Here is a 13,175-nt window from a genome sequence, read left to right on the forward strand (position 1 = left end):
GGCCCTGCTTTAATTAATACAATGTAGTAGTATGAATTCAAAATACTAAATACATGTTCTTAAAACGAATGCAAACTCAACAAGCTCAGATGCCACAGTATTTCTAAAACAACAAAAGCAAAGTCAACACATTATAGGATTATATTTTATTTAACAAGCGTACTTTGCAACGTACATGTTTACATTTTATCGCTACTTTTTTAAAAAAAAATAAATAAATAAAAAAAAAGTGAAAAAATGGGAAAATTGAAAAAGATCAGTTATCATGGTAATGGTTACGGCTAAATATAATTTTAATGTCTGGTGCTTATTTACATGCTTGTCATTACTTGTTATCGCAGTCGTTAAACAATTTAAGTATCGCAAGCTTTCATAATTTATGTCGTTATAACACCAAACTCATAAATACAGAAAGGAAAACTCAAATCTGCGCGAAAAACTTGTTTTCTTGAAGGTACATTCAAACAAAATATTCAAGATTTATAACTACTATGATGCAAATTTCATCGGCCATTTTAAAGATAATCCTATTCTTTGGAAACTCTTTGACGCTCGTCACATTGGCACACTTACATTGTTATCTTAACAACAATAATTTTCCTAATGGGCATATTTATACTCTACAAATCTTCTAAGTACATGAAGTACATGTACTCCCATTTGAAATGCATATATCTCCTGAAATAAAACTTTAAGTCGCATGTTGTGCACACACGTCAAATCACCGCTGATACATTTGATAAAGGCACGGGGTCCTGAGTATTTTGTTACTTAATTAAGTGGCCTGCTGGTAGAACTTTTAAGCAAAAAGAACATATTCGAAGCCTTAAATAAAAATATACGTGCATGATGTATTCTGAGATGCGGACGTAATGTCTTATATATGAAACCGGAGATAAATTATCAAAGACTTTCTTCTAGTTCATTCTTTTATTATTAGACATACAAAAACGAGCCTTCAAACTAAATACAAAGGACATTACAAATAAGTGATAAACAGAACAATAAAATTACACATTTTATCCAATTTATCAATGGAAAAGACATCACAAATATATAAATTTTTACCAGGATAACTTTCAATAAATGATGTTCAAGTTTACTATTAAATAACGACTAATATACATGTAACACAACTTTACTGTAAATAATGTTATCGGTTACTCTTACTATATGGAACTGGCGATGGGAAATATTTTACTTAAGCAAGAAGAAATTTTAGGGCCAGGCACGAGAAATATAAGTGAACACATTTATACAACCTTTTAACTTGCAGTGACCTCTCTTACGAAGCAGACTATATTTACAATAACACTACCACACTATAGAAAAAAAGAAAACAGTTCGGCAAATACTAAATAACTAAATACAAAATAACACGGAGGATACAATATACCAGTGATAAACTATAAACGATACACAAGTTACACATTGATTAAAAAACAAAGTAACATTTGTGAGCTAGTTAGCGTGATACCCATCCGAAGTTTCAGAAACTTAATTTTGTACTGGGAGTTTGTTGCTAAATAAGCGTACAAGTTTGCAACTGTTACGGAGCAAAATTGTCACAAAATGTCATAAAGTGTTGCAGGTGTTCTTCAGAAAAAGCAGATGAAATATCGGGTGGTGAGTCGTGCATACGCATAATGCACCAAATCTCGAAGTTAATTCGAATTCTATTTCTTAACTTTACCTCATTATTTCAAATTATATCTTTAGATAGAGTGAACATTGCCATCTTGATAGAGCAAAACAAAAAATGATGTAGTTATCAAAAATAAAATAAATAAAAAGAAATAAAAAAACAAAAAAAACAACAAATTTCAAATTTTTAAAGAAAGGAGTACTTATCTCATTTGTTTAGAGTATGATTTAGTGTCTGTCTATAAGCATGAACATGATAAGCATTGAATTTTACTTCACGCATCCTCTTATGGATTAATATACCGTGCATATTTGAAACAAGAGGGCCATGATGGCCCTGAAATCGCTCATCTGTATATAGGCCCACTGGTTCAAGGCCAATTTTAAACCAGAGGCTTTTATTTGAACAAACTTGGTAGACACCCACTAGAAGATGTTTCATGATAAATATCTAAGCTCTTTCTCTCTTTGGAGATTTTATGGGAAGGTTTTTTAAGTTTTTACTTTATAGATATAGGGAAAAATAATGACCCCCCCCCCCCCTCGGAGAAGCCAAATTTGATCCCAGGGCTTTTATTTGAACAACCTTGGTAGACACTCACTAGAAGATATTTCATTCTTAGTATCTAAACTGTAGCTCTATGGGTTTTTTATAAGAAGATTTTTAAGTTTAAATTACTATACACATATAAGAAAAATCAATGACACCCGGGGCGTGGACAATTTTTACCCAAGGGCTTTTATTTGAACAAACTTGGTAGACACCCATTAGAAGATGTTTCATGCTTAATAACTAAGCTCTAACTATTCTGGGTTTATAAAAGAAGTTTTTTAAGTGTTTACTAGATACTTAAAGTGAAAAAATTGACCCACTGGGGCGGGCGGGGTCAATTTTTACCCCAGGGCTTTTATTTGAACAGACTTCGTAGACACCTACTAGAAGATGTTTCATGCTTAATTTCTTAGTTCTAGCTATTTTGTTTTTTTAAAAGAAGATTTTTTAAAGTTTTTACTATATACAAATAAGGAAATTCAAGACACCCGGGGCGGGGCCAATTTTGACCCCATGGCATTTTTTTAAAAACTTGGTAGATACTGACTAGATGATGTTACATGCCAAATATTTAAGCTCCATCTCTTTTGGTTTTCTTTAAGAAAATATATATTTAAAGTTTTTTCTTGTGGTTGCCATGTCAATCAGTGTTCTGCTTGGAATCAAATTTGTTGAACATTTTTTAAACTTGACTACCAAAGGAACATTCCTGTGAAGTTTTGGTGAAATTGGCTAAGTGGTTTTTATGAGGAGATGTCGTTTAAAGTAAACGTTTACGGACGGACGGACGACGGACGAAAAGCGATAACAAAAGCTCACCATGTCACTTTGTGAAAGGTTAGCTAAAAAGAAAAACATTAAAGGAAAAAGACACGACAATCTTACTAGTAATTAAAGGAGGTAAAATATTAACCAAGTAAGTGATTTTGTTTCAGTACTTTATGATAAAATATCACATTAAAACATATTAGATTTTCTATTACACCAGCTTCAAGACATTTTTTTATCATATCCTTGCGATCTCACACCGATGACTCAAACATCTTCCTCGATACGAAGTCATTAAATTACCGAGAAAATTACATTTACCGAAAAGTTATGCTGAAAAGCCAGTAAGGTGGGCAAACTGCCGAGTATGGCCGAACATGAGTTTCAATGACTTTCCTGGAAAACTAACTATTATAATATTTAATTTCTCCGCAAGTGACCGACCAATTCACATGATTTTTAATCGATTGGCCAATTATCCAGCTGTTCGCCTCATCCGGGGACTGCACCAGCAAAAACATTTATATATACACATACACACTAAAATAACATACATTAACTGATTTTTCCAATTTTAATTTACTGCCGACTGGTTCTATATCAATAGAGCAAATTTACTTAATTATATATAAAATATGATTTCATACTTTCGCTGAAAGTTATGCAATGTATTCTCTTTCGTGTCAAATTCTTTAGATCTTTCTTACGCATGATTATATTTACAATACCACTACCACAGTATGGACACGACAGGGTATGGACACGAGTTAGACAAATACTAACCAAACGCAACATAACACAGAGAATACAATATACCAATAATAAACAGAAAACGATACACACGCTACTCATTGATTAAAAAAGAAAGTAACATTTGTGAGTGAGTTAGCGTGATACCCACCCGAAGTTTCCGAATCTTTATTTTGTACTGGGAGATTGTTGCTAAAAAGCGCACAAATTTGTTACTGTTAAGGAGCAAAATTGTCACAAAATGACACAAAGTGTAGCATTTGTTCTTCAGAAAAAGCTGATGGAATGTCCGGTGGTGAGTCGTGCATACGCATAAATCACCAAATCTTGAAGTTACTTCGAATTTTATTTCTCAACCTTACCTCATTTTTTCAGATTATCTCATTAAATAGAGTAAACATTGCCGTCTTGATAGAGCAAAACAAACTTAAAATAATGATAGTATAAAAAAAAAAATATATTTTTTTTTAAAAAAGGAGTACTTATCTCATTTGTTAAGTGCATGATTAAGTGTCTATCTATAAGCATGAAAATAATATTACCCTTGAATTTTACTTCACGCATCCTATTACGGATTAATATACCGTGCATATTTGAAAAAAGAAAAACATTGAAAAAAAATCATACTAGTAATTAAAGGAGGTTAAATAGTTACCTAGTAAATGATTTTGTTTCAGCATTTGAATGATTGAATATCACATAAAAACATATTAGATTTTCAATACACCAGCTTCAAGACATTTTTTATCATGTCTAGGCGATATCACACCGATGACTCAAAAATCGTCCTCGATACGTAGTCATTAAATTACCGAGAAAATTACATTTACCGAAAAGTTATGCTGAAAAGCCAGTTAGGTGGGCAAACTGCCGAGTATGGCCGAACATGAGTTTCAATGACTCTCCTGGAAAACTAATTATAACATTCAATTTCTCCGCAAGTGACCGACCAACTCACATGATTTTTAATCGATTGGCCAATTATCCAACTGTTCGCCTCACCCGGGGACTGCACCAGCAAAAATATTTATATATACACATACACACTAAAATAACATACATTAACTGATTTTTCCAATTTTAATATACTGCCGACTGGTTCTATATCATTAGAGCAAATTTACTTGTTAAATAAATAATCAATTATTTCATACTTTCGCTAAAAGTTATGCAATGTATTTTCTTTTCGTGTCATCGCTATCGGTGACCGATGGAACACTATCTGCCAATGTGTTCATGCGTACATATAGATTAGACGTTGTATCCATTGAACCTATGACATATGAATAGAAAAACAAGAAACGTTTTACTGAACAATTGAAAGAAATAAAACAACAGTAAGATCAAAACATTTACATTGGAATACTCGGTTTCAAAACCAATAAGATAACTGTTTATCAAGTGGTTAATGTATCAATTAAAATCACATATACTGACGAAAGAAGCACAAAAATTATTACCTGTTTCATTGCCAAGTATCATTCGCAGGTTATTCCTAAAAAATTAATAATATATTGTATATGAATGGAAATAGGTGTGTTCTGACATGCAGATATTTTTTATAGTAAGAATTTTTGCAATAACATCGAGATCAATATTAAATCTTTATCGAAACAATCAGCTATTGTATACATGGCGATTTTCAAACATCATCTTCTGTACCAATAAAATGATTTCTGATTTTTTGTATTATATGTTGCCTGGTCTATGTTCCTTTATATGTACTTAATCATTAATATTAAACCTGAAAAAAGATATATCTCTTCTTGAATAATCAGCATATCTTATATTTACCTGTCCATATTTTCCCTGTATTTCAATAGTTCAAAAATTCTTTTGTTTCTTAACTCTTCAACCTTTGCCTCAGCCTCCAAAACCTTTACCTTAGCCTCCTTAACCTTTGCCTTAGCCTCCTCATTCTTTGTCTTAGCCTCCTCAACCTTTGCCTTAGCCTCCTCTTTCTTTGTCTTAGCCTCCTCTTTCTTTGTCTTAGCCTCCTCATTCTTTGTCTTTGCATGCTCGGCTTTTGTTATTTCCTTTTTAGCAGCCGCGTATTCCCTTGATAATTCAGCGGATGCCCTCTTCTCGTCAGCAGCACAACACTTTTCATTCTTCCCTTCAGTGTCTAACATTTGCAAAGTAAGTTTTGTTATTGTAACGTGTTCCTTATCTCTTCTGTAAAATATTTAGAAGATACTTGTTTGTTTGCGAGAAAAATGAACAATTTAACAGAATGGGGTTTTCAACTGTTTACGCCACTCGCGCAATATTTTAAGTTTCAAAACTTCTCTTAAAATAACGTTGAATATAAAATCTTTTCCCCCCAACTGAAAACCTTACATTGCAGACGACTTATAAATAACTAATAATACAAAGACATAAGAGGCCAGAAATAGGAAAGAAAATAAATAATAAATATTAGATTGCGCTGATAATATCAACTTACGATATATAGAGTCTATATAATAGATATTAATATAACAAAGCTGATGCATGATTGCTTGGTTAAGCAATCAAAATAAAGCATTTCCTAACACAATACCGTTAGAGAAAATTTTATACGTATACCCAGCGGAGGAAAAGTACATATTCAAAAGTATATATAAAAGGTGACATATAAAAAGTGACATATTTTCCACAATCTATAATATTGCTTATAAATGCGATGGAAGATATTTTTATTACGAATACATATTGGCTTTGATGATTTATAACTCATTTGTGCATTGTAACAAACAAAAGAACATTGTTGGCATTTGTTAAACCATAAAAAATAAATAAATAATGAGAACTTTTGAAACCATTCTTCAAAAGGCTGTCTTCCGGGCGCTGGCTAATTTACTTTCTTTTGGATGATGACTTTCATTGATTTCACACAATGAGAAATATACAATCTTTACTCATATGATAATTAGATTAACGATTCATTCTATGTTATCGCAACGTTTTCTTTTCTGTCCTTGTATATGTGGGAGATTATACTTAATATTGACATGATAATTTCAGATGAAATCTCACATGTTTTAGAAATTTCCTGAGATTTAACTATATATAAACCTTAAAATAAACCCTCAAAATTATAGCAGAATGTAGATAAGGGCAACATATTGATGTCACATATGAGAAAATTATAGCATTATCTGAAAATTTTACATAGCTCTTGACTATTCTACTATGTAAAAGCGCATACATTTTTGCAGTGTTTATGTAATAGCCAGTCAACAATGATGTAAAACACACATGTTCTACAATTTTTTGTAACATATATGTAAATTTGAAATCTGTCCCTTAATCAAACCTACAATTTAATAAAATGTCTTTAAACAATAAGGTGCCGCAGGTGATTGTATGTTTTGGAAAACGTTTTCTTCAGTTTGCAAGTACTTGAATTAGGTTTTATTACCGTTATTACCAATGACATCGGGAAGTCTGTTTCATTTGCAAGGACTATGCATTTACAGTCCTAATGAAAACTTATAAGATATATGGTAAAAGTAAATAGCAAATAGGTTTAAAACAAATATTCATTTGTATAAAGTGTGTTTGTAGAAAGGCATTTAAGACTACTTTATCAGCATTATAAAGTTTCAAGGAAACTTTTAGGAAAAATGGTTCACCATTTAAAACATTACAAACAAAGCAGTACTTCTTATGCTTAGTTTATGTTTCAGTTGTAAAAATGTGTTACACTAGTTACTTCTGTAAAATATGTTGTTTTTTTGCTCTCCCTAGAAATAAAAACATTGTTGCACGAGTGGCAAATATGTCACTAAAGAAATTGTAAGTATGTGATTTCCAAAGTAAATTAACATGTACTTATCTAACCATAAAGAATTGTACCTAACTGTTCGTAATTTAAAATTTCATGAGTGTCGAGTTTCTTTTCTAAAAAATTAAAACGTAGCTGAGCAGAGATATTTTGAAACTAATTGTAAATAACATCGCTGAGTAGATTTGTTCAGGTCTTTACAATGGAATTATCAGATAAACTTAATCAACGAGACAGCAAATGCAATAATAATATGATGATATTAAGTAGTCTATGGTTACAGTGATAACTCCTTAAGCTAGAAAGCTTATCCAATTGGGTTTTATAAACGAAAGGTAAAGTATGTTAGAAAGTTTTATCTATTTGATTATGAATGAAATTTTAGTTATAAACAGTTGAACTCTTGGAATATCAAAATTCATAAAAGTCTGACATGTACTATCATTATTGTATAGTATAGTATTAGAGATCTATATATAATAACAGAATAGCGAATACATACTCTATACAGGCTAACAATTCATTGCGATCCCTGTGTTCATGTACTGCACCTCCGACATGACAAGGAATCACCTGCAAAATATATGAAAGTAACAATGGGGAGAAATAACGGAAAAGCATTTTCAGACGTGATTAATACTAGATTATAAACAAATGTGTTTCAAAAAAACTTGAAAGTTCTTACTTAATTTGAATTACATCGCAATTACCATGTACAATAAAAGGATCTCAAATATATTGCTGTTATGTAAAAAGTATTCAATTGGATCGCAAAGGCTGTCAAAATCACTTAAGAACGACAACAAATCGTCATAAAATCTATCTGTACTTATTGATGATCTAGATAAAATTTTAACCTAGGACGCACATCCAATATGCTGACATTAAATGTTCATGAAATGTATCTAATGAACATTTTAGAAAACAAATATGCATGCTTTATCCTGTCATTATATTGGTAAATATATATAATAATACCATTCCAATACGTAATCTCTTTCCTCCTTCAGTCTGCATTGTTTATCAATTTATGACAATTTTCATTCACCAAATGTTATCGACGAGAAATTAACTGAAATATAAATTTCACAATGTAAAATTAATGTAGTGTATCATTCAGAATGCCAATTTCTCTTAGAGAAATCAAAGGAAAGGCTAACCAAAATCAATACAATAACATTAACTTTAAAGTAAAATTATAAATGTTAAAGAAAACATTATTATAATGCCCCAATGGTAGACAATCACTAGAAAATGTTTCATGCTTAAAATCTTAGCTATATTTATTCTAGGTTTTTAAAAGAATATCTTTTTAAGCTTTTACCATATACATATATAGAAAATCAATGCCCAAGGGCGGGCCAAAATTTGAATCTAGGTCTTTTATTTGAATTAACTTGATAGACACCCAAAGAAGATTATTCATGCTTAATACCAAAGTTCTAGCTCTTTGGTTTGTTTTATTAAAAGAAGACTTTTTTAAGTTTTTACTACTTACATGTAGGGACAATCAATGACTTCCCGGGGCGGGGCCAATTTTGACCCCAGTGATTTTATTTCAACAAACTTGTAGACACTTACTAGAAGATGTTTCATCCTTAATATCTAAGCTCTAGCTATTTGGATTTTTTAAAAGAATTTTTTTCTCTTTCGGTTGCCATGGCAACCAGATTTCTGCATGGAATTAAATTGTTTGAAATTTTTGAAAGGTGATCACCAAAAAGCATTCATGTGAAGTTTGGATGAAATTGGCTCAGTGGTTTATGAAAAGATGTCTTTTAAAGTAAAGGTTTACGGACGACGGACTGACGGGCAGATAGACGAACGGAGGGTAAACCTAAAGTCCCATACGGTTAAACCGGTAGGGGACTATTAAACTTTCTCATTTTCCAACGAATGAAACATTTATTTATTTCTGAGTCATAATATACTTTTATGATATCATTTCTCCAAAGCTTGTGAAAGATATGTTTTTATGGACGTTTCTATTCATTATAAGTTTAAAGTTTAATAAACAATCTTCTCAACCCACTCACGCACCTTAAATATGTTAAGATCATATATTTTATCTTATTTATAAGATCTGTTTATGTATCTCCGTGTTATCGACAAACAAGATAACAGAAAACAAAACTATGGAAATTTAAGTTTGCACAGTGGTGTGAACATAATATGATAAGTACGGAAGCTTATCAGGGCCTCCACTTATCTAAAAGTTTCGCGTCATGTCAACTTGTTTCTTCTTGTTTTGACCAAATACATTCCATGAAGACGTTATGATTAATACGTAATACGTAGCAGTTCTTAATCATTATGGAAGCTTGAATTGACCCCCCGAGATGCCGTGGTCCGTGATAATTTATATGTGGTCATGTTGACATCATATATTAGTGTGACATGGCGTGTTTTATCATGGTTTTGATGGAGAAACATAGAATCTTTACAACATCTGTATCAGGGCATGTCGACATAACTTTTGTCTAATATAAAACAGGACAGGAACCATTTGAACGTCATAATTATTATTCGACAAGCTAAATCCCGCCCATCGAGTAATGACAGACGTGCTATATCGTTGATTGTATTTATAATCTAAATATTTTGATTCGTCCATTATTAATGTCGGCTATATTAAAATTTTATCAGTCTGATGTTTAATCTGATCTGAATGTGTCAATTGAGTTGAATTTTTACAATACAAGCTGTAAATTCGTTTAATAACCTTACTGGAAATAGAATAAGTTAAATAACTTAAATCCCTTTCGTCGGACACTTTTGAAGATAAAAATAACAATTATTTTTATGCATATACTCACATTGCATTTTGTAGGCTAGCTTGTATCTATCTAGCTGGCGGTAAAAATATATAAACGTACTGATATACATTTACTATTGAAAAGATATCCGGATACCATTGAAAGAACATTTCAGTTAACAGCCAAATCTACTGTTTTGTTAATTATTATATTGGTAACTTTGCAAATGACAGTATATTGGTTAGTTATATTAACAATGTTTATGGCAGTAAAATGCAGAGGGACACAATGACATGAGCGTCTGAACACCTCTCAATGTTTTCCTGCAAACTATTCTGTCAATCTGTATGCCATAATTATCTATTGACAAAGTGACTGGCAGTATAACAGTCACATATATGTTCCTTTTTACGGTTGAAAAAGTCACATATGTAAGTTAAGTACAAATGGGTTCCATCTGAGGGCCGTCTGGACACATAATCACTGTGTTAATGTATATCAGTTAAGTTACTGCCAGCTTTGCTGTATAAGTAATATGCTGAAGACACCACTTTAAAGACGTACATGTATAAGTAGTATCGTATTTGAATTTTCATCAATATCTATACAATATGAAGTGCATTTCCCATTGGCAAACAGTCAAATATTCATCTGGGCAACAATATTTCTAATAAATTTTATGATTTTTTATTATTCATCAGATTTGTTTGTTTGTTGTTTGTTTGTTTTGTATTATTCGAACTTTCCGAACGTGTTTGATAATCTTTTAATTTCATATGTACAATACTATTACTCAAAACAGTACATTTGGCTGTAAAATTAATGTCCTTTCAAAGAGATCCAAACGTCCTTTTTATGATTAGTGTGTATACGTATATCACGGTTCAGAACTGTACACTATTTAGGGGAGATGATGTGTACGCGGCCGGATAGCCGCGGTACGGTATTCCGCGATAACCCGGGTTCGATTCCCGGTCAGGCTGCACATTTTTTTCTCATCCTGTGACACGTATATAAAATATAAAACGTTGCTAACCAAGCACTTATTAAGCAAATTATTTATCTGGTATAACAGCTAGTTAGATAAAAACGCGTGTACAAAATGCACTGCATATACGGACATATACCAAATTTTGTATTAAAATACAATTGACCTTTCAAAGTGTCTACCGAAATAATCTTTCAAGGATGAACCATTCAATGTATTAAGTTTTTGGTTTGGTGGGAGGGGTTAAGTTTCCGAATATTTATTAGGTATTTCCGACAGTGCCAATGATGTTAAGACGTGGTGATATTTTCCAAAAAGCAGAGATATAACAAGGCTTGTCGAGATGAAATATGTTGACATAGCTTTAACTCCATTACTGACAAAATATATGTCGACATACCTTGAAACAAACGTTGTCAATACGTCTTTCAATCCCACCAAACAATGATAGAGGACGTCAAGTCGCGTTAATATATGTCGACATGACGACACACAAGTAGTCACGAACATGGCATCTAGGGGGGTCAATTCATGCTTCCATATGTGACAGATGCATCTCTATGACTTGTCAAATAAATGGGCTAAAATCACATATTTTCGCATATAATTTGAAAGGAAAACTATGGAAGCTTGAATTGACCCCCCGAGATGTCGTGGTCCGTGATAATTTATATGTGATCATGTTGATATATATTAGTGCGACATGGCGTGCTGTATCATGGTTTTGATGGAGAAATATAGAATCTGTACAACATCTGTATCAGACCATGTCGACATAACTTATGTCTATTATAAAACAGGACGGGGACCATTTGCACGTCATAATTATTATCCGGAAACTAAATCCCGCCCATCGAGTAATGACTGACGTGTTTTTTAGTTTCCTTTTAATTTCATTTGTACAATACTATAACTCAGAATAATACATTTGGCTGCAAACTGAAATATCATTTTAAAGGTGTCCAAACGTCTTGATAAGTGTATGTATAAACGTATATATAAAATACTAGTATATGGTTGCTAACCAAGCACTGACTAGAATAATTGTCACGGTTCGGAACTGTTCACTATTTCGGGGCGATGATGTGTAAGCGGCCGGATAGCTCAGTCGGTAGAGCTGCGGTACGGTATTCCGAGGTCCCGGGTTTGAGTCCCGGTCAGGCTGCACATTTTTTTCACCCTGTGACATAATTTATTTGGTATAACTGCTAGTTAGATAAAAAACGCATATACAAAATGCACTGCAGAAACGGACATATACCAAATTTTATATTAAAACACATAGACCTTTTCAAAGTGTTCAATATGCTCTTCAAAGGATGAACCATTCAAAGATTTTGGTGTGGTGGGAGGAGTTAACTTTCCGAATATTAATTGGGTCTTTCCGACAGTGCCCATGATGTAAATACGCGGTGATATTCTCCAAGAAGCAGATATAACAAGGCTTGTCGAGATAAAATACGTTGACATAGCTATCATTGATTCCCATTAACTCCATTACTGACAAAAAATATGTCGACATACCTTGAAACAAACGTTGCCCATACGTCTTTATTATCTCACCAAACAATGATAGAAGACGTCATGTCGCGTTAATATAAGTCGACATGACGACACACGAGTAATCACGAACACGGCATCTAGGGGGTCAATTCAAGCTTCCATAGAAAACCGAAAACTAGAAAAGTACTGTTTTGATGTTTAAAACATTTTAAAATAATTGTTTTTCCTCTTCGATTTTTCTGTTGATAAACGCGTTTGTTTCAATACCACACAAAGTTTAAATGGTGATTGTCTCCAGTTCCCTTGCCAATTAAAGACTTGTTACTCATCAAGACAACAAAATTAATGTACATCAAAATTTGTTTTCATAATTCTTTTCTTTGCAAATGCACTTAAAGATCCATCTTTTAATGGTGTCATTTAAAAGATATATATGAAACAGAA

General features: G+C 32.3%; 1 protein-coding gene across 1 annotated transcript; it reads right to left on the minus strand.

Annotated features, from left to right (window-relative positions):
- Window positions 1-4,443: 4,443 nt before the first annotated feature.
- On the minus strand, window positions 4,444-11,790 carry LOC132747666 (putative autophagy-related protein 11). The gene is made up of 6 exons (XM_060737111.1): window positions 11,629-11,790; window positions 8,463-8,556; window positions 7,987-8,057; window positions 5,510-5,890; window positions 5,176-5,210; window positions 4,444-4,988 (listed from the first exon to the last, which is right to left on the minus strand). The coding sequence occupies exons 2-6, from the start codon at window positions 8,499-8,501 to the stop codon at window positions 4,882-4,884; spliced, it is 633 nt and encodes a 210-aa protein (XP_060593094.1). The 5' UTR covers window positions 8,502-8,556; window positions 11,629-11,790; the 3' UTR covers window positions 4,444-4,881.
- Window positions 11,791-13,175: the final 1,385 nt, after the last annotated feature.

Source organism: Ruditapes philippinarum, unplaced genomic scaffold, assembly GCF_026571515.1.
Source record: "Ruditapes philippinarum isolate M1 unplaced genomic scaffold, ASM2657151v2 ctg5462_1_1_1_1, whole genome shotgun sequence".
Lineage (NCBI taxonomy): Eukaryota > Metazoa > Mollusca > Bivalvia > Venerida > Veneridae > Ruditapes > Ruditapes philippinarum.